Consider the following 20,894-nt stretch of genomic DNA (forward strand, 5'->3'; position numbering starts at 1 on the left):
ATGCATTTTTCTTTTGCCCATGTTCATTTCTGAGAAACTGTCTCTCTAAGATGCTCATTTTACACCCAGTAATGTCAGTGAGCTGCTGCCAATGAATCTAATTAGTTGCAAGATGTTCCTTTTGTTGCCTTATCCCATCTCAGTTTAAACATTTTATATGTTTTATCTGTTTTTAATGTATTAATGAGTATACAGTGTGGGTTTATGATAGCACAACATACACAACGTTCATGCTAGTGGGGTTACAGTTATGCAAAACATCACATATGTCATTAATTTATTCTTAATAGGCTACCAAACTGTAGCCTAACGAGACTTTTAGTGGGATTATAGTCTATTGTATTTGGGTTTTCAGGAGTGACATGACATTTCATCTGTCTCTTCTGTCCTCTGAACACTTGCAGTCTTAGTGGGCACTTAATTGACTGTTGACTTTTTACAAATCCTGCAAGTGTGACTATATCGTGCATATACGGGCATGTTTTAGGGTACAGAACATGAAGATGAAGGAACGATCCAGTTAACATTGCCGAAATGAATGTTAATGAATGAATATAATAAAAAGCAAATCTGACTTTGTGTTGTATTTGTTTGTATGTACTATGTGTGCTTAGGCTGAAAAAATCTCCCCAGACACTGACGGAGCTCAGTGAGAGCCAAAAGCTCTTGGAGACTCTCCAGAGCAATTTGGCCAAGACCGAAGCTCAGATTCCTGTCATCCATGAACAGTTTGCTATCCTCGGCAAATATGAAGTCCCAGTGGAACAAGATGTAGGTGCCTTGTTCATCCCTAAACAAACTGAAAAAGCACATGTTTTTGTGTATGTATTATATACAATCACATTGGATTTTCACATTGTCTTTGTATCGCTGTAAAGTCTATCCAGTTATCTCTGTCAGTTATTCCAAGAGTACTGCTGGTGTTGCTTATGAGCGACATGCCAAATAAAATGTCTTTCATATTGTTTTGATATTGGCAGTAATTGTGCAGTTACACAGAGGGTGAAGTTTATCATTCTTTGGCCTCAGATAGTATCAAAATATAGTTTACCAATCAAAACATATCTTTTCTAATCAAGGCCAAATTTATTTTGTATACCTTGAGTGTCTGAGTGTCTGCACACATATACACACTGTTGGAACATGTCATGAAGAAATGCATTCCCTCTAATCATGATTCAGTTCTGCTGACTGTGTTCGGTTTCTCTGCAGGTGCAGGAAATGCGTGATGTGCTGAATGAGGAGTGGGTGTGGTTCCAGCAGGTGTTGATCGACAGTGACATCATGCTGCAGAAACAAAAGGAAAAGTTTAAGAGCAGCCTCCTCCTCTCGTACGAGGAGTTGAAGAAGAAGGTTGAGGCCACTGTGGAGGAGTTCAGTGCCACAGGTCACAGTCTCTCTCTATCTCTCTCCCTCATTTGCTCTTTCACATATTCAGATACTTTATTTTCAAGTTTGTCATGATTTTGTGATTGCGCACCTTTCACTTGTTCTGTTTCTTTTTTTCTCATTAACGATCTAAATTAAGCCTCTTTTGGAACAATACCCAGTTTCTAATCTTTTCTTGACCCTGTATCTCTGCTTTGTTACTCATAATACTTCATCTTTATAATGCACCTCACCTTTTCCACCTCTTCTGCCTTTTCCTGCTGCTTTTATGTCCAATATTATCTTTTTTTCCTATTTAGAAGGTTTTACTTTTGTTTCACGTCCTATTTTCATTACTTCCACTCAAAGTCTTTGTATGTTCAGTGGTTGGTGAATAGACTAATAGACCAATATTAAATCCTTTGTAAGCACTCTAAAAAATCTATAAAGTGATAAAAGAAATGTTTCCACAGTTAGATAATATAAACAGAAATATTACATAAGACATACTACTTAGGACAACTTGGTAGAAACAGTATGACTTAATCTTTGCTCTTATTTTTTCAAGGCTTAGGTCAGTCTTAGTGTGTTTGGACAATGTTTGTTTCTTCATGGTTTTTTTCCAGTGCTAAACAGATGATTAATGTTTATGTGCCTTCATGAGTGCATACCTCACTACGTTTTTGCATATCCAGGTCCATTTAACAGTGCACTGAGCACTGACTTGGCCTTAAAACAAATAGCAGAGCATCGTAGCCAACTGGAGACTCTGAAACAGGAAGAAAGCACCATCCTCGATGGGCTGAGATTCTTCAAAATAGAACAAGCCCCCTCCAAAAGCATACGGACTCTGGAGAAGGTGTGGACCAGCACTAGGCTCAGAATCTTAACATAGCATTGGTGCAACACAGTAACATTTGATGACAATAAATTGTGCTATGTGGTTTGTAGGACTTGGACCAACTGCAGCAGGTCTGGGATATCACAGAGGAATGGAACGGCAACTGGAATATCTGGAAGGCTGGCCAGTTTGGTACACTGCAGACAGAGAGCTTGGAGACTGCCGCACAGGACATGTTTAAAAAACTCCATAAACTCCAGAGAGATCTGAAGGTCAGTACTTCATTGGTGACTGCTAAATTTACAAAATTTGTTGCCAAATCACAAAATGCAGTACTTAACAATACTTGACATTTTCATCACACAGCTGTGAGGATGTGATCTCTGTCTGATTGCAGGATAAACAGTGGGATATTGTAGATTTCTCCAAGAACAAGATTGACCAGTTTAGGCAGGTCATCCCGCTCATTGCTGATCTGAGGAACCCAGCCATAAGAGACAGGTACTGACTGAAAACAAGCTCTCTTTTGTCATTTCAGTATATGTTGGATGTGTTAAAATGCATTAAGCATCTGTGTGCTTAATGGGGTTGGTTTACAACTACAAATGAGCATCATTAAAAGATTAGAGAATTAAGACTGTGAGCAGTTTATTGCTTGTAGCTAAGTTGCTAGTGTCTCAAATCAAGAACTGCCACAAAGTGTTAGCTGACACTCCCCCTCTTTTACACTTTGTTTCTTTCTCTTCTTACAAACAGAAGATTTTCCTAGCTTTGTTTTTTTAGATACAACAGACATGAGTTACATTACTGCATCACTATTACCACACTGTTTACACACTAAAAATTCACGAGTGCTTTTGAAATAAAGACCTGTGCGTTCTTGCAATTAGCCTTGTATATTTCTTCATCTGAGAAAAGTGGGACAAGAATAACTTAACTTAAAATGCGTCTTTCAGGCACTGGAAGCAGATCTCTGAGGAGCTGCAGTATTCTTTTGACCCAACCAGTGCTGAATTCACCCTGGAAAAGATCATATCTCTCGGCTTCAACATGTATGCTGGCAAAATCTGCGAGATCTCTGGAGCCGCCACCAAGGAACTCTCCATAGAACAGGTGTTTTTTAATAAATATAGACAGGTGCACAGTGGGAACTTTTGTAGCACTGTGAGTGAAAGCGAGCCTGAAGGGAGCAATTGTTTGATGTGGTTTAGTCAGTATTACCCTATCAGAATCTGAAATTTAAATTCTCCATTAGGTTTCAGAAAGTGTTTCCTTCCAGGGGTTTTAAGAAGGAAATGTACTTTTTGTATTACTGATAAAATCTTTTCCCTTAATAGAAATACAACACCAGAAAATTCAGAGTAAAATGAAGAAAAACTTAAGTCCAAAAAGTATCTGCCAAAAGAGATCTATGTGTGGGTCACACAATTCATCCAGCCATCCATTTTCTAGGTTATGGAGCCAGCACTCTAAGCCAAGACCTCCCTCTCGTCAGCCTCCTCCTTCGGCTCATTCCGGTGGGAGATTATATCTCCAGGCCTTCCGAAGTCAGCCTAGAGATTTAATCGCTCTAGCGAATGTGATGCCCAAACCGAGGTGGTAGTAGCAGTAACAGAGTCGCAGCTATAATCTGAGTCCTTCCCAAATAGAAGAACTACTCACTTTATTGACAAGGGAGATCTCAGCCACCCTCTGGAGGAAGCTCATTTCTGCTGCTTGTATTTCCAACCTCATTCTTTAATCCCTACCCAGAGCTCGTGGCTATGGGTGAGGGTAGGAACATAGATCGAACACACTCTTTCACACTCTTCACTACAACAGACTGCTACAGCATCCGCATTACAGCAAAAACAGCACCAATCTATCACTTTCCCCTCTCCACTCTCCGATCACTTATTCATAATACCTTGAGATACTCCTCCACTCAGGGCAGCACCTTGTCCCTGACCTGGCCTGGGCACTCCACTGTATCCCAGCTGAAACCAGCTCGCACTCGGAGGTGCTAATTCTTATTCCTGCCACCTCAGACCCAGTGATAGGGAAAAGAATCTCTTGTAAGAGGTCACAAAAGAGCGATTGGAAAAGAAATTTTGTCATTATGCAAATGTAAAAGTTCTCCATCCCCAGTGAATTCATACACTAAAACTCAAAGCTAAGGTGAATTGTGCTCTGTTATTAATCGGGTCATATGACTGTCTCATCAATCAAGTTGGGTCAATATGAAAAGAGTGGAAATATTTCCTCATTATTTTGCTAGGTCAGTGTGGTTTTTCTCTTAACAGTGCTTTTTATGTGTGACATTGAAGGGTCTGAAGGGTATCACCAAGACGTGGAAGGAAATGACCCTGGACATAGCACCTTACAAAGACGAAGGCCACTATCGACTGAGGTGAGAAAGTGAGCCTTGAAGGCACGGTTTAGAGAAGAAAAGAAAAAGAAGTTTTCCATCAAACCTCAGTATTCATCATACCTTTATGTATTTGCATCACCGTCAGTTCAGTACAGCTCAGCACTGTCATGAGGTTAGGTTTTCATACTCTACACGCCTGTGTTACGTCTCTATATACTATAGAGCGTATATCCAATGGATCTGAGAGTAATGTGATTGTTTACGAAGTTAGAATGAGCAGATGTGTCAGCGGGAATGTTTAAGCCATCCGCTGCATACAAACTGAGTCAGACCTCAGATCCAGTTTAATCAGCAGGCCTGAGCCATTGCCGCTGATTTTACAGTGCCGCTGATCCACACTGAACATGATGAAAGCAGGCAGAGGGGAAGATACACAGTGACACTAATTCAGCAGACTCTGTGCACGGTTAATGCAGAACAGGGCACCACAGCTGTGCAACAGTTTCACTGAAACATTGTTGCTGCGTGTAAACTAACAGAGTGAAGTAATATTAGTCTTACAATCCAATTTTAAGCAGTCGTCAGTGGTCATGTTTACCCTCCTCTTGTCTCCCAGGAGCACAGAAGAGGTTTTCCAGGCACTGGAGGACAACCAAGTTATTTTGTCCACAATGAAGGCATCTCGGTTTGTCAAAGCCTTTGAACAGGAGGTGGACCGCTGGGAGCATCAGCTCTCCCATGTGCTGGAAGTCACTGAGATGATCCTTAATGTGCAACGGCACTGGATTTATTTGGAGGTACAAGCAACCCAGGCAGAGTACTTCTAAAAATATGTTTGGTTATTTTATTGTGTTTGAATACTAGTTATTTGATTTATACATGTATTATTTTTATGAATTATTTTGCGCATGCAACGGATGGAAGTTTCTTCTATTGATAACAATTTAGTTGCATGTTGTCATTCCTTTTCAGTCTTTATCCATCGCTGTCTTGTTTTGTTTTCTCATTTCAGTTTTCTTGCTGCTCCCTTTGAGCATTTCATTTTCTTTTCTTTTTCAGGATAGAATTTAGCTATGTCTGTTCCTTAGTGTCTGTAACTATATATTTAAATGCTCTTTTATTCCCCCAGAACATTTTCCAAGGAAAGGACATCCGGGAGCAGTTGCCTCATGAGTGCAAAGAATTTGAAGACATAAGTTCTAGTTGGAAAACCATTATGGGTTGTCTCCACAAGGATAAAAATGCCTTGCAGGGAACACACAAGCCTGGTATGACATGTTACTTTAAAGAATGTGCTCTTATTAAAACTGTAGCACACAGTGTCTTCAGGCCCTAAAAATCCCTTAACAGCTCTATAAGAATATTTCATGAGTTCAGAGCCCAAATGTAAGTTTGAAACTTTTCTGATGATATTAAAAAATATTTAACATAATATGTAACATCCAAAATATCAGTATAGAAGAGGTTAGCTAAACAAGGATTTGGATTGAGCAAAAAGAATTCCAAGTCATCTAATTTGTAAAATAAAAATGTGTTTTAAGTCTATGATCTACGTCTGTGCCTTGCAGGTTTGCCAGAGAAGCTGTCACAGATGGGTTTTGAGCTGGAGGAAATCCTTAAAGCCTTGGACACATACCTGGAGACCAAAAGGCAGATCTTCCCGAGGTTCTATTTCCTGTCCAATGATGACGTTCTGGAGATCTTGGGACAATCACAGAATCCACAAGCCATGCAGCCTCACCTGAAGAAGTGTTTTGACAACATTAAGAGCCTGTCTACTGAAAAGGCAGGGACAACCATACTCTGTGATCAGTGCTACACATTTACTGTTTACAACGGAGTTAATTGAGCGCAGCCATGTAAATATGTAAGGAGCAGTAATCGTTACAAATTTTCATGGCTTGTGTTTCTTTATATCTGCTTTTTGATGCAATTTCATACATATTTACATTTCTTGGATTGACCAGAGATAATTAAAGAGAGATAATTAAAAGCCCTTGTGCAGATTTTACTTGTCAGTGTTCTTAAGGAAACTGGTGAGATTTTCTAAGCTTTCTCTTTGTGTTGATTGTGCTTTAAATAATATAAAACCACATCATGTGTACTGGAAAAACTCCACTTTGTCCTAAATAACTGGATTTCCTTCAAAATGTGTGTTTTCTAGACAAAGCTTAAAACACTAGCTGCTGGGATGTTCTCTGCTGATGGGGAGTTTGTTTCTTTATATGAAAAAGTGGAACTGAACAAACCTGTGGAGGTACAGCACTAACAATGATCCGAAATATAATATGACAGGGGTGTTGTGGTGATAAATGCAGTGGAGAAGATCATGATACTGAATGTGAGCACCAGTTTATTTGCATGTGTGCATGCAGGAGTGGCTGTGCGAGCTGGAGCATAGCATGCGCCTTTCACTAAAGGAGTCCCTGAAGGACTGCCTTGTAGACTTGAAGAGGATATCAGGACCAAGAGACAAATGGGTCCGAGCTTGGCCAGGACAGGTATGTCTGTTTTTGGCTTTCCTGTCCTGCCTTTTCTTCTTCTCTTATCTGATTTTCTCATTCACTGGCACTGATGCAGTTACTGCTCCTGCACATCCTGTTGATAATGTAGAAATCCCAGTGGCTTAAATAAAACTTATTTCTTTCCAGTTTAAAAAAGATTTACTCATCTTGTGTATTTGGTTTAAGTAATAAGCTACTTTACTCTTCTTATATATTATTTGTATCAAATTTATAGCATTGGCCTTTTAGTTTATAAAGTTAATAAGTCATTACATTTGCAACCAATTTTAATATTAAAGTAAGATTAAAACAAGGATTATTTCTCCCTGTTTTAGATGATAATCACAGCTAGTCAGATCCAGTGGACTGCTGATGTCACAAGAGCTCTCATTAACTGCAAAGAGAGAGCTGACAAAGCCCCCCTGAAGTCCATGAAGAAGAAACAGGTTTGACTGAGTTTTTGCCACTTCACTAAACTTCTGAAAGTGTGTAAATATCATATTCTTTTTTGTTGGTGTCACACTATTTTATATCCACAAAAACATGTGGGTATTTAAACATGTGCGGTTATAGTGCATAGCTGTCATGTTGACAATAAAAAATGACCACGCATCAAATAAATTTGTCGAATTTTTGGCACAACTGTCTTTCTCAGGTCTCCATGCTTCAGTGCTATTCAGAGATCATTCGTGGTAACTTGCCCAAAGTCCTGCGTTTGAAGATCGTAGCTCTGGTGACAGTAGAGGTTCATGCTCGGGATGTTATTGATAAGCTGGCCAAGGCAGGTTGCTACGATGTCAGTGCCTTTGAGTGGGTCTCTCAGCTGCGGCTTTACTGGGAAAAAGACCAGGTAAGCTGACCGCAAGACACTGATAGAACAGGTGAGTTGATAAATTGCTTTTATCAGTGGATTGTGGTGGTTAAAGGAACATTTATGCAGGTGGTATAAGTAACATTTAGTAAAGATGGGATTAAATTAGCATCTTGTTTGTTAAAAGTTAAAAAAACAGTACTTAGTCTGAGCTAGCCTGCTGTGCTATGTTGGTATATAGAGCTCCTCATATCGAATAGACAAATGAAAGTACTAGCTAATCACTTTCATTAGATTAATGTAAGCTTAGTAATTTAGTAAAAAATATTTAAACTTTTTTTGTTTCAGTTTTGTTTTGTTTTGTTTTTACTCCAGGGGAATGCAATGAATTGTATAATCCGACAGACCAACACAGAGTTCAACTATGGATATGAGTACCTGGGCAACTCGGGACGGCTCGTCATTACTCCGCTTACTGACAGGTGACATCATATTACTTAGTTGATGCACACACAGACATTCAGAGTGTAATGATTTTCACCTTGGGCATCTTTTTGGTCCTAGAAAAAAACCTACTGCAGCACGCACTGGCACTAAAGTGTTTGTCAAAAAGTGGGCTGGAGTCAAATTTTCACTTCTTCAAATATTTGTTTTTTGTTTAGCATTACATTTTCCATTTTTTATTTGGCTAATATTTGTAAAAAAAAATATGGTAGATAGCAATTCAACTTGGATGCCTTGGAAATGATAACTAGTGCTCGCAGCACAGTTCCCTGACCCTTGCTGAGCATCAGGTACAGTGGCTGTGTAAAAGTTTTCTGTTTTCTACATTCAATGATCAGATCTATGATATGCCGAGGTTGTGTTCTCCCACTACAGGTACACGTCTTTCCATCTGTTCTTTTCATTGGCTGACAGAGAGATGCACATAAACGAGTTCTTGGATAGTCACTAGACTGTGTGTGAAAAATAAAACGGAAGACATTCTGTCTGTCAAGATGGTGTCTGAGTGCTATTTTTGCATGTAAATGTAGACAAAACCACAGCACAGCTAGAGTTTAATATGATGTCAGCCACCCTTCACAGCTGTAACAGTTTCAACTTTTTTGATAATTTCTGACAATTCTTCTAGAAGCGCATTTGTGAGGTCAAACACTGATGTTGGACGAGTAGGCCTGGCTCACAGCTTTTGCTCTAATTAATTCCAAAGGTTTTCTGTCAGGTTTGCTGTCAGGACTCTGTGCAGGCCAGTCAGGTTCTTCCACACCACACTCACTCAGCCGTGTCTTTATGGACTTTGCTTTATGCACTGGTGTGCAGTCATGGCTGAACAGGAAGGGGCCGTCCCCAAACTGTTCCCACAAATTTCGAGCATGAACTTGTCCAAAATGTTGGTGCTGAAGCATTAAGAGTTTCTTTCACTGCAACTAAGTGACTGAATTGGCTGCACTCCACTCTTTCACCAATCTTTATAGAAACCGTCTGTATGCCTAGTTACTTGATTTTATACACCTGTGGCCATTAAAGTGATTGGAACACATGAATTCAATGATTTGGATGGGTTAGTGAATAATTTTGACAATATAGTGTACATATTAAGTAAGAAACACCATGATTCTATTTCGTATGGAAGCTTGTTTTTGCCACTGGAAAAAAAAAATGGCCTGGCAGACGTAACCTGAGATTTTGAATTATTATCTCACAATTTCAACTTTATGTAGCTCAAATTTTGACTCACTGACCAAATTTCTTGAAATTTTGACTTCTGAGTGACTTTTTTGAAAGCTTTTTTTTTCATGATTTTGCATCTTGTGTGTGTTACAAAAATATTACTACCATGTTGCACAATAGTTTCAGTATGTGTTTAATACTTGTATTACGACATTTTTATTTGTCTGTAAAGTAAATGTCAGTGTTTTACTTCAGGTGTTACATGACTCTGACCACAGCACTTCATCTCCACCGTGGAGGCTCTCCTAAAGGCCCAGCTGGTACTGGAAAGACAGAGACAGTAAAGGACTTAGGAAAAGCTCTAGGCATGTATGTCATCGTAGTCAACTGCTCTGAAGGACTGGACTACAAGTCCATGGGACGCATGTACTCTGGCCTGGCTCAGGTAGGGAGTAGTAGAGATGATGATATCAGGTGACCACAATAACTGTAAAAATTGGTATATTAATGCTTTTCATGCCTTGAGTAATTACCAGCTGTGATGCTGTATGTAGTACATGACTGTATGAAAAATATCTAGCTGAAACCTTTTTGGCTTCAGTAAATTCTGAATAGCGTTTTCTTTTTGTGGTATTGACCCTTAGGCAGGCCAAAGGTTTTGCATGTCAGCTAAGGAAAAAACGTAATCTACATAATCTGATTTCGAATTTGTGTGTATTTCATTATGTCCACCTCAAATAGACAGGAGCATGGGGATGCTTTGATGAGTTCAACCGTATCAACATTGAAGTGCTGTCGGTGGTGGCCCAGCAGATCCTTTCCATCCTGTCTGCTCTCACAGCTCTGCAGTCCAAGTTCTATTTTGAGGGACAACACATCCGTCTGGTCTCGTCATGTGGCATCTTTATCACCATGAATCCCGGTAGGTCAACAAAATTGTGCAATTGTTACCATATGTTTATAAGATAAGATAAGATAAGATAAGATAACCTTTATTAGTCCCGCGCGTTGGAAATTTGTTGGGTTAAGGCTGCCGACCTTCGCCAGCGCCATCTTACCCTTCTGACCATACATACATTACAACATCACATGGGGAAGACAGGTCAGAGAGGTATAACAATGGAAAATGCACAACATGAGGAAAGACGAGGAGAAAAAAGAACTCCCCCCAGACTGAGCTCCAACAGGGAGATCAGTTTGAGAACAGAAAAAAAACACCTCAGCACATGAATCAGCACATCTCACAACGTAGAAGACATAAGCTTCGAAGGTGTTTGGGGGGTGAGTGTAGGTCTGTGTCAGTGTACATGCATATGTGTGAGTGTGTGTGTGTGTTCCGTGTTCACCCGAGAGAAAGTGTCCCTTCACCCGGTTAGGCAAAAGTCAACAATCTTCGGTCGACGCGGGTGGCCTTGAATGAGGGGGAAGAAAGTCACAACACAGTCTTGTCATCTAAGGGAGAATTGTTATTCCTGTCAGCTTTTGCCTTGAGCATCCAGCTGGTGCCAGGGGGGCCGCATGAGATGAAGATGGTAGTTGTTTTGGTTAGTGCGAACAAACTGCATCCAATTTTACAGTTGGTCTAATGTCCGTCACTGGTCACCAGGTCTCTCAATTCCCGTTGTTCCGCTCCAAGATGTTATCCATATAGCAGAGCCATGAGCTTCTCCAAGATCTTATCCATATTGCGTTCAATAAACACAGTCTAAGTACTCTCAGCCCTGCCCATCGTCTATCATGTTGGCCAGCCTTGTGGGATTTTGAACAGCTGTAGCCGCTTCTTGTTCTTCGATAAGCCAGGTCCGAGCCAGCTCCAATCAGCCAGAACTCTGTTATCGTGGTTCCGAATTGGTAGAAGTCGTTCAATGTCCTCCATCAAGAGTGTCCCCAGACACGCGACGCAACCGACCACCGAGTATCCAGCAGCAAACCTCTCCTCAGGACAATCAGGCTCTCCCAGGCCCAGGAGTTGTCAGTTTCATTAAGGGACCAGTTGATCAAATCCATAATTCTTCTTTAGGTTTTTAGAGAACAAATCTGGGAGACTCTCTTAGTGTTAGAGAATAAGCGAGACTATACAAAAGACATGAGAAGCCAAACAAGAAAGATAAGGGAGAGGGAGAAAGTTTGACCGCCTCAGTCAAGAGCCAAGAGAAGAACATTAACCTATAGAGCAAGAGTTGACAGAAGAGGGGACCTGTACATGAAGATCTGTTTTATCCAAATCTAATCTATTTTCTCGCTTTCTTTTCTTTTCCTGAGGTTATGCTGGTCGTACTGAGCTTCCTGACAACCTGAAGTCCATGTTCAGACCTATATCAATGGTGGTGCCTGACTCTACTCTAATTGCTGAGATCCTGCTCTTTGGTGAGGGCTTCAACGACTGCAAGGGTACTAACACTGTATGGAAACTGTATCCCAGCACTGCTCTGGGAAGGTAACAGAAGGCATTAATGCTGCAAGCAAAATAACGCCAAGTGATATTAGCATTTAAGACTGAAGTGCGCTCTTTGCTAAAAGCATTAGATTTGTTGCTCTACTGGTCTAACACACAGAAAGGCCAGAGCTGTGAAGTGGATTTGAACCCAAGACCTTCTTGCAACGATTGTACCATCATGCTGCTAAGATGCCATAGGGACTATGTTTTTTCTGTACCAGAAAGCAGTTCCAGTGAAAAATGGCACTATTTTGAATTAGTGTTACTAGTTTTCCCAGGGGGCCACATGAGAAACTGGAACTGTTGTGGAGACCTACACTAATAAGCTGAACTCAGTTCTGCTCATTATTAATTTTATGTCTTTATAAAGTGCTACTGATAAGAGAATATGTTACTTTTAGGCAATGGAAATGTGAAATGCACAGTAAAAACGCCAACGTTTTATCACAATTTAATCAAAACTCCATAAAACACATGTGGATGTTTTTAAAAATCTAAAAAACTGTTAACTCGGGCGCTGGTTTAGCTCCGTGGGACGAGCAGGCGATCACATGCCGCACAGCTGAGAGCAGCTTTGAGTCCGACCCGTGGCACCAGGTCTTCCCCTCTCTCACTTTCCTGTTAGTCTTCACTGTTCCTAAAAAAAAAACATAACATTAAAAAAGACAATTAACTTTATACAAAATGCTACTGTTATGTTGGTTAGAGTGTAATTACTTCATCTGCTATGATATTAGCAATGAAAGCAGCTATAGTGCTTTCATTGAGTGCTTGGGTCCCAGCTCCTCCATTAGCTTAAACTCTTCAAATATCCCATATATAACGATGAGTAACAGAGCAATCTGTAAACTAAAGCAGGTGAAAAGGAATAAACTGCATGATATATACTTCTTTATGTTTGAATACTAATTTTACATTGACCTCACATGTGTCTGTCAGGGACATCTAAGAGACTGGATGTGGACCACAGGCTGTACAGTGCCAAGTCTGATCTACAGTAACATATAAACAAGTGTAATTATCATGTTTCATTTTTGCCTTATTCTTTATTTCTATAAGTAATTAGACTGTTTGCACTGATGCCACTGTAGCAAATATTATTGAATTTCTTATTGTATACACAAAACTAAAATGCTGTAAGAGTCCTGATGATACACCAGATTGGATTTTTTTTTTCTTGCTTTTTTTTGTTGACAAACCTCACTTAAGCCTCTTAGTCTAACTTCTCTGCAGGTTTTATCTGCATACCTCAGGTGTCAGCCTAAGAAATGCTATCTGTGCGGTGGTTTTACCCTTTACACAGTTCTGAATGCGAACAATAATTTCTGTATCGTGTTAAACTATCACAGCTTAAACGAAGAGCTGAACCAATCAGCAGAAGAGATATTTTTACACAGATAAAGATCTTTATTACTAGTGTTGCCTTACCTTATCAAGTTCATCACATTCTACACAGCCACTCAGTTATTCAAAGACACGGCATGTGGAGGAGGTGGGGGGGTTAAAAACCCACGTAGCTCCAAAATGATGCCTCACATTTTAGTGGATTTATTAGTGTTTTTTTATTTGCATCTACCTAAAGTGAAGCCTTCTTTGCTGTGACTTTGCTGAACACATGTGATCTCCCTCTGGTAAAAGATGAGCGCTCTCTGACCTTGTGTGAGCATTGGAGAGAGCGGAGGGGCATTGACTCCAGGTGTCTGTGTTTGAGGGTTAATACGCAGGCTCTTGCACTCCATAGTCAGGGATGTGTTTAAACATATTGTAATGTTGCCTCGTACACACACACGCACACACACTCTTCGCGCTTTCTAGGTTAAATTTTTCTTTTTCAGCGCTGAATCCTGTTGGGAGCTGCAACTAACCAAAGGTCTAGACAATTAAGGATATCGACCAAGAAACAAGGGCAACAAAAACACACTTGTAATGAAACAGCACAGCTTCTCAGTGCTGCTAAATTTAGAAGTGCATGTTGTTGTTCTGTGTTTGTGCAAGCTGGAGAGTCATACATACATAAAGGACACCAACTTGGGCAGGTCTTGGTTCCTGTTATCAAAAATATTTTCATATAATACAAGTAATAATAAGTATGCAAATGAAGCATTAGTGAAGCTTAAGTAAATGAAAGTGGTAATTGTGCATGAGCTGTGAATACGCACATCCAGTACAGTACACACAGACACAAAAAGGGTTTCCACAGCTACAGCTTTGGAACGTTTTAAATGGACATTTTATTTTATTAACCTTGTTTTCTTGCAGCGTGAAGATTACATACCCATTAATGTGTTGTCCCACAGACGAAGCTGCTGGTGTGGTTAAATACACGATCTGCATTTTGTGGATTGTCTCATTTCTGTCACACTGTAATTTTAATCCTGTGTACCCTTCTTCCCTTTTCCTCCTTTTTTCTGTGTGTCTTTATGCTAATTTTAATTTCCCTCTGATGTTGTCCTTGTAGGTCCTTGCTAAGAAAGTGTTCACTCTGTACTCTCTGGCAGTGCAGCAGCTGTCCAAACAGGACCACTATGATTTTGGCCTTCGTGCTCTCACCTCTCTGCTTCGCTTTGCTGGAAAGAAGCGGCGCTCTTGCCCAAATGTTCCTGATGAAGAAGTATGTATCTCTCTCGCTGTCTCTCTCTCTCTCTCTCACACACACACACACACACACACACACACACACACACACACACACACACACACACACACACACACACACACGTGGTTTGAAGGAAATTGAAAATAATAGAAATATAAATACTGGAACTTTTATCTTTTAGGAACTCTTAGGCATCTACAGCCATACACACTACAGAAACTAAATGATATTGTTCACAAAATAAGAGATAAAGAAAAACAAATATTTGATTTATTTACACTGCTTGTTTTTAGTTTTAAAATGTGTCAAGTTTTTCCAAAAACACTGAAAAGGCTTGTTTTCTGTGTTCATATGAGCGCATAACTATACATCGCGCTCCAAATTATTATGCAAATGATATTTTTCTCTGTTTTTCCTAAACAGTCGATTCAAATGACAGTCGGCATAATTTTCAAGTCATCGACCAATAGAGTATAATTCAAACGTTAGTGAACAAAACTCCCAATGAAATCAGTATGTTTTTCAGAAATAAAACACTTAAAATGCACTGTTCCAAATTATTACGCACACAGAGTTTCAAAAGATTTTATAGGTTGTAGAGAATTGAAAATGGTCATTTGTTGAATTTGCAGCATTAGTAGATCAATTTCATTGAAATCAAAAGCTGTTTCAATCAAAAACATCTTAACAGGTCAAGTTACATATTAACATAGGACCTGTTTTTGATAGCAGTTTTACAATTCTTGCATCCATGGAACTTGTAAGTTTTTGGAAAGTTTCTACTTGAATATCTTTGCAGGATGTCCGAATAGCTTCCCAGAGCTGCTGTTTGGATGTGAACTGCCTTCCACACTCATTTTTTTTTGCTTGAGGACGCTTCAAAGGCTTTCAATAGGATTGAATTCAGGGAAGAATGGGGACCACACCATGAGTTCCTCTCCTTTTATACGTGGATAGCAGCCAATGATGCAGACGTGTTCCTTGTAGCATGAGATGGTGCATTGTCTTGCATGAAGATGGTTGTGTTGCAGAAGGCACAGTTCTTCTCTTTCTACCATGGGAAAAAAACGGTCAGTCAGAAACTCCACATACTTTGCAGAGGTCATTTTCACACCTTCAGGGAGCCTAAAGGGGCCGACCAGCTCTCTCCCCGTGATTCAGGCTCAAAACATGACTCCACCACCTCCGTGCTGACGACGCAGCTTTGTTGGGACATGGTGGCCATCCACCAACCATCCACCACTCCATCCGTCTGGACCATCCAGGGTTGCACGGCACTCATCAGTGAACAAGACTGTTTGAAAATTAGTCTTCATGTAATTCTGAGCCCACTACATCCGTTTCTGTTTGTGAGCATTGGTTAGGGGTGGCCGAATAGAAGGTTTATGCACAACTGCAAGTCTCTGGAGGATCCTACACCTTGATGTTCGCAGGGCTCCAGAGGCACCAGCAGCTTCAAATATGTGTTTGCTGCTTTGTAATGGCCTTTTAGCAGCTGCTCTCTTAATCTGATGTATTTGTCTGGCAGAAACCTTCATCATTGTGCCTTTATCCGCACGAACCCACGTGTGCTCTGACTCAGCCACAAATCTCGTAACATTATGGTGATCATGCTTAAATTTTCATGAAATATCCAAGGTTTTTATTACGTGTCCAAGCCATTCAACAATTTCACACTTTTCAGCAGCAGGGAGATCATTTTCCTTCCTATATTGCTTGAAAATAGTGGTCTGCTTAATAATGTGGAACATCCTTCTTTAGTAGTTTTTCCTTTAATCGGGCTCACCTGGCAAACTAATGATCATAAGTGTCCGAGATTGTTTTCAGTGATACAAAGAGTCCTGACACAATTCCATCCATGGGCTTAATTGAAAAACAACTTATTTAATCTTTATGACACTTAAACACAATTTGCATAATAGTTTGGAACGCGGTGTATGTGTTTGCTGTGACTGGAAATCAGTGGCGTGCAGTGAGTTTTAAAGGAAGGCGAACAAAGACCCCCGTAAAATTCTACATAAAGTATCAAAAATAAAAATATTTATTCTTGAGAAAAATGTTATTGATCAGTATTACTGGTGCAGATGTTTAAGGTTGAGCTTGTTTTAAACACTTGATATTCTGTTTACTCTGCAGTAGTGCATCATTAAAAAAGAAGTCACAGCTGAATTAAAAGCCTTGAGCATCATATCATGTGGCATAGTTAACTGTATGTATCTACAGGAGGATGAAATATTAATAAAAACTGAAGGTGGTATATTAGCAAAACACCTGTTTAAACTTTATCCATTTGGTCAAAGTGATTTTTCAGATATGTTAATCTGAAAGTGTTGGTAAACCTCATCGTGCCCGTTTATCCACGGCATAAATGGCAGAAGTCCCCCTTCTCCATCATTAAAGGTTTCATTCTTAATGTGTTAAACAAGTTATTAAAAGTTTCTTACAGCACACGAGATGTTTACAAAGAGAAAACTCATCTGTCACAACCACAATTGAGAGTGCTAACTTACTTGCTAATGCTAACTGTGTTTCTACACAAAGTGCAGTTCATAACTGATCTCAGATCAGTAAAAACAGAGCCAGCAGCAGTGAATAAAGATCTAAAAAATAAGCTGACCATTGGGAAATCATGAGTAACTCTCTTCCTGTATCTGTATTCTTAGGTGCTGCTGATGGCTATGAAGGATATGAACATTGCTAAGCTGACCTCTGCTGACCTGCCATTGTTCAGTGGAATCATTCAAGACTTGTTCCCTGCCGTAGAAACACCTGTAATAGACTATGGCAAAGTAAGTTAATCTAAATCAGCAGTCAAGATAAGCACGGATTTGATATACAACTGGTAAAAAATGGAAACATTGCAGGAATGTCTTTGTGTCCCTGTGTGCACAAAGCCAAACAAATAATATAATATCTCTTTTGGTCAGTGTTCTTGTGCAATAAGATGTCAGAAATAAGTTTAAAAAATGTGACCCTACGATCTTTCATAATGTATCACTTTTTTCTGATATGTGCAGTCTCACTTAGTGCATCACTGATCACTGACTCCTTGTCTATCTTTGGTCTCTTTATTTTCACAGTTAAAGGAAGCTGTGGAGGAGGAGCTTAATCGGAGTGGTTTGCAGGTGACACCCTTTACCGTGACCAAAGTCATCCAACTTTATGAGACTAAAAACTCTCGACACTCCTCCATGCTGGTGGGCAAGACAGGCAGTGCTAAGAGTGTTACCTGGAGGACCCTACAGAATGCCATGACTGCTCTGCATCAAAAAAGAGAGCCAGGCTTTCAGCAGGTCCAGGTTAGTTAGGATAGAGAAGAAAGCGTTTCTTTTTTTCAAATTGTAATACTGCTTGCTTTTTTAATCAGAAAGAATGTTTTGTTGCCGGACTTTGAAGTTTGTATTCTTAATGGTAAAAATGCATGCAAACTGATGAACCTAAAGAAATACAGTAATGAGTGAAGTTTCTTGGATGAGCAGTTCTGGAAAAAAAACTAAGTACTGCATTGGGGTTGGTGGTAGGGCTGCCACAAACGATTGTTTTGATAGTCGACTAATCAGATCATGCATCCATTGTAGTAAAACGGACAGCTTATTGCACCAGCAGCATCTGCTCTTATATAATCATCACTAGCTTACAGCTTGAAGTGTTTAAGGTATGTGCTAACTAAAAATAAAGACAAGATGGTAGTTTATTAAATTTTAATTAAATTTGCAGATTGTTTCGGTGGAGTTTAATAAACTCAGCCGATTTACTCAGGAACAAATAAAATAATGAAAAAAGCCAAACAATAACATTTTTAAGTTATCCAAGTGACTTATATATCATGTGTAACCTGAGTAGCGAAAGACAGCGGTGGGTTTGAAAATGATTTGCCGGGTGTCCGGTGTTCTCACGGCTCTAGTGAGCCTTGCCCCCGGCTAGCTATCGAGCTGGTGGGTAAAAGACGTCTCCGACAATGTCGGAGCGCTTTTGAAAATATGTGGTGTCTTGATAAACTGAACAGATATTTGAAGTTTAAATAGCTACATTCTCACCTGAAAACACGTTAAACGTTTATTTTGTGACCCAGAAAGAAATAATAAGAGTAATATTAAAACTAACTAGCTGGGCCGCGCTATGAATTCTGGGACACAGCTGCTTCTTCTTCTTCGGGGTTTAACGGCAGCTGGCATCCTTGTACATGCAGTGCTGCCATCTTCTATTTCAGTCCGTTATTACGCTCTTAAATCCTGCTACTTATTCCTGCGTCTTTTGGGATCTTACAAAGCTTCAAATGACGCGTCGACTATTAAATTAGTCATCGACGATTTTGATAGTCGACTAATCGTGGCAGCCCTAGTTGGTGGCACTTATCAACATGATGGATTGCACAGATGGCTCTGTTCAGCATGGGTTTCCCAGGAGAGCACGCTGCAACTATGAACCTTCAACTACTGTCACAGGATTATTTTTTTCTTTTTTCATGCAGTTACAGAACAGGCAGTAAGCATCGCAGTGATTAGATCTAAACATTAGATCTAAACAGAATTAAAGGGACTGAAGCTGGCTGCTTGCTTCAGTTTGATTAAATGAGGTCAAAGCTTGTGTCCATTGTACGTTTTTGTCCCAGACAGACTGAACCCTCCCACTTCTTCCACATTAGACACTGAAGCATCATTTCAGCAGAGCTCTTCTCAGTGAAGTAATTGGAAGTCACATACGTCTCTAAGTGTGTGACCTTTTGCTCCTCCAAGCCCATCACTGAGAGGAAAACTCACAGTATAAACTCCCTCTGTAATAGAGAACAACTACACCTCAGATCATGGAGACTCACTCTCCACCACCACCGGCACTTTTTTAATATTTATCATAATGTGGGTGAAATCCAATTCTTACTAAAACTTTTGTTATGCTCGAGAGCTGACAAAGTGTCATATTAATATCTAAATGGTTCAATATTTCCCAGATTCAAATGTTGCATTAAGTAAAGAGTAAAGAGCAAAACATAAACAAAATTAGAACGCTGTCGCCTCATTTACATCAGTGTGTATTTCATCTTATGACTGATCTGTATTTAACTACATTCACTTATCTAGGGTTTTTTACAGCCTATAAATGATACATGAGATCCTCATCTGGCAAACTCTGCTACATGTTCTGCAAACAATGTAGCAGGACTATGATCTGCTGAAGAAAGAACACAATTTTAAAATGAGCTCAGACTTTTTTTCTTTTCTGTTGTGTAAAAAAAAGTTTTCATATTGTCATATATCCAATATATCCAAGCACTGAATGACTTATGAGCCTGTTTCTGTTGGTGTCTGTACACAGAGTGAAAATCCAATAGTAAAAATGTAAAAACAAAAATGTATTTATGCAACTGATGAACATTGGTTTGGCCAAATTCATCTAACTAAAGCCTTGCATTTCTTTACAAGCTACTCTCCATGTTTTTAAAACAGAACAGATGACTCCATTTTTACCATTCATGTCTCATTTGACAGGACTATCCTCTGAATCCCAAAGCCCTCAGTTTAGGAGAGCTGTATGGCGAGAATGATCTCTCTACTAACGAGTGGACTGATGGAGTGCTGTCATCCCTCATGAGATCAGCGTGCGCAGGTGCGAACCCCAGAAAAACACACTGTATGGATGATTCTTCCTCATAGCCTGTTCTACCTTCTAAACTGATTGAAATGTCACAGGGAAGTTTTTTTATATGCTCAGTTTTTTTAAAGTCATGATGAAAACAAAATAAGTTCTTTGTTCCACTTTGGAGCTTCACTGAGTACTGAGAAGCTACAGCATGCTGTGCAGCTTTATCTGCATAATCTTACATAGGGTGAGCTCATTTACAAACATTTATTGGCTTCACTTGTTACAATAGTCAAAATTTAAAATGAGATCCAGCACTAAAGAAGGATGATTCCTTTTTTTGGAGCTGTTAGAGAAATAATTAATCGATCTTGTTCACGACAATGTGTCACGTTTAGCTAACGGACAGAAATCCTTGTAGAGAAGACAGTTAGTTTGTTGATACAGACAATACCAGGTGATACTATATATAACGTGCTGGAGGGGGGGGGTCCAGGGCTCCGGGGTACGTGAGGGAAAGGAAGGGGATCAGACGCGCTCCAAAGAGTCACTCTCCTCTCTCCACAACTGGGTTACACAAATCCACACACTCGTCCACGGGATGACGGGCAGGCAGGGAAAGATCTGTACACAGAAACCTTAGTTAGAGGCGAACAGATGGAAACAACTCACAGATTCTGATTCTCAAACTACTGAGCGACTGACGCTGATAGCTCAACGATCCAGCGACGAGTAGCAC

General features: G+C 39.9%; 2 protein-coding genes across 5 annotated transcripts in view; one reads left to right on the top strand and one right to left on the bottom strand.

The window, feature by feature from the left end:
- The window catches only part of LOC120739024 (tenascin-X-like), an 877,833-nt gene that overhangs the window by 625,509 nt on the left and 231,430 nt on the right, over positions 1-20,894 (bottom strand). The window lies entirely within an intron of this gene.
- The window catches only part of dnah2 (dynein, axonemal, heavy chain 2), a 60,317-nt gene that overhangs the window by 12,333 nt on the left and 27,090 nt on the right, over positions 1-20,894 (top strand). For all 4 annotated transcript variants that reach the window (XM_040040631.1, XM_040040633.1, XM_040040630.1 and 1 more), the window contains exons 22-43: positions 615-771; positions 1,213-1,387; positions 2,064-2,227; positions 2,320-2,481; positions 2,607-2,710; positions 3,166-3,322; positions 4,516-4,598; positions 5,176-5,356; positions 5,689-5,827; positions 6,128-6,345; positions 6,724-6,816; positions 6,935-7,060; positions 7,399-7,509; positions 7,719-7,913; positions 8,250-8,356; positions 9,801-9,990; positions 10,287-10,467; positions 11,808-11,936; positions 14,442-14,593; positions 17,242-17,367; positions 17,659-17,877; positions 20,065-20,182. In XM_040040631.1, coding sequence (XP_039896565.1) covers positions 615-771; positions 1,213-1,387; positions 2,064-2,227; positions 2,320-2,481; positions 2,607-2,710; positions 3,166-3,322; positions 4,516-4,598; positions 5,176-5,356; positions 5,689-5,827; positions 6,128-6,345; positions 6,724-6,816; positions 6,935-7,060; positions 7,399-7,509; positions 7,719-7,913; positions 8,250-8,356; positions 9,801-9,990; positions 10,287-10,467; positions 11,808-11,936; positions 14,442-14,593; positions 17,242-17,367; positions 17,659-17,877; positions 20,065-20,182 — 3,287 coding nt within the window. The remainder of the gene's footprint in view (positions 1-614; positions 772-1,212; positions 1,388-2,063; positions 2,228-2,319; positions 2,482-2,606; positions 2,711-3,165; positions 3,323-4,515; positions 4,599-5,175; positions 5,357-5,688; positions 5,828-6,127; positions 6,346-6,723; positions 6,817-6,934; positions 7,061-7,398; positions 7,510-7,718; positions 7,914-8,249; positions 8,357-9,800; positions 9,991-10,286; positions 10,468-11,807; positions 11,937-14,441; positions 14,594-17,241; positions 17,368-17,658; positions 17,878-20,064; positions 20,183-20,894) is intronic.

This window comes from Simochromis diagramma, unplaced genomic scaffold (genome assembly GCF_900408965.1).
Source record: "Simochromis diagramma unplaced genomic scaffold, fSimDia1.1 OVJJ01000317.1, whole genome shotgun sequence".
Lineage (NCBI taxonomy): Eukaryota > Metazoa > Chordata > Actinopteri > Cichliformes > Cichlidae > Simochromis > Simochromis diagramma.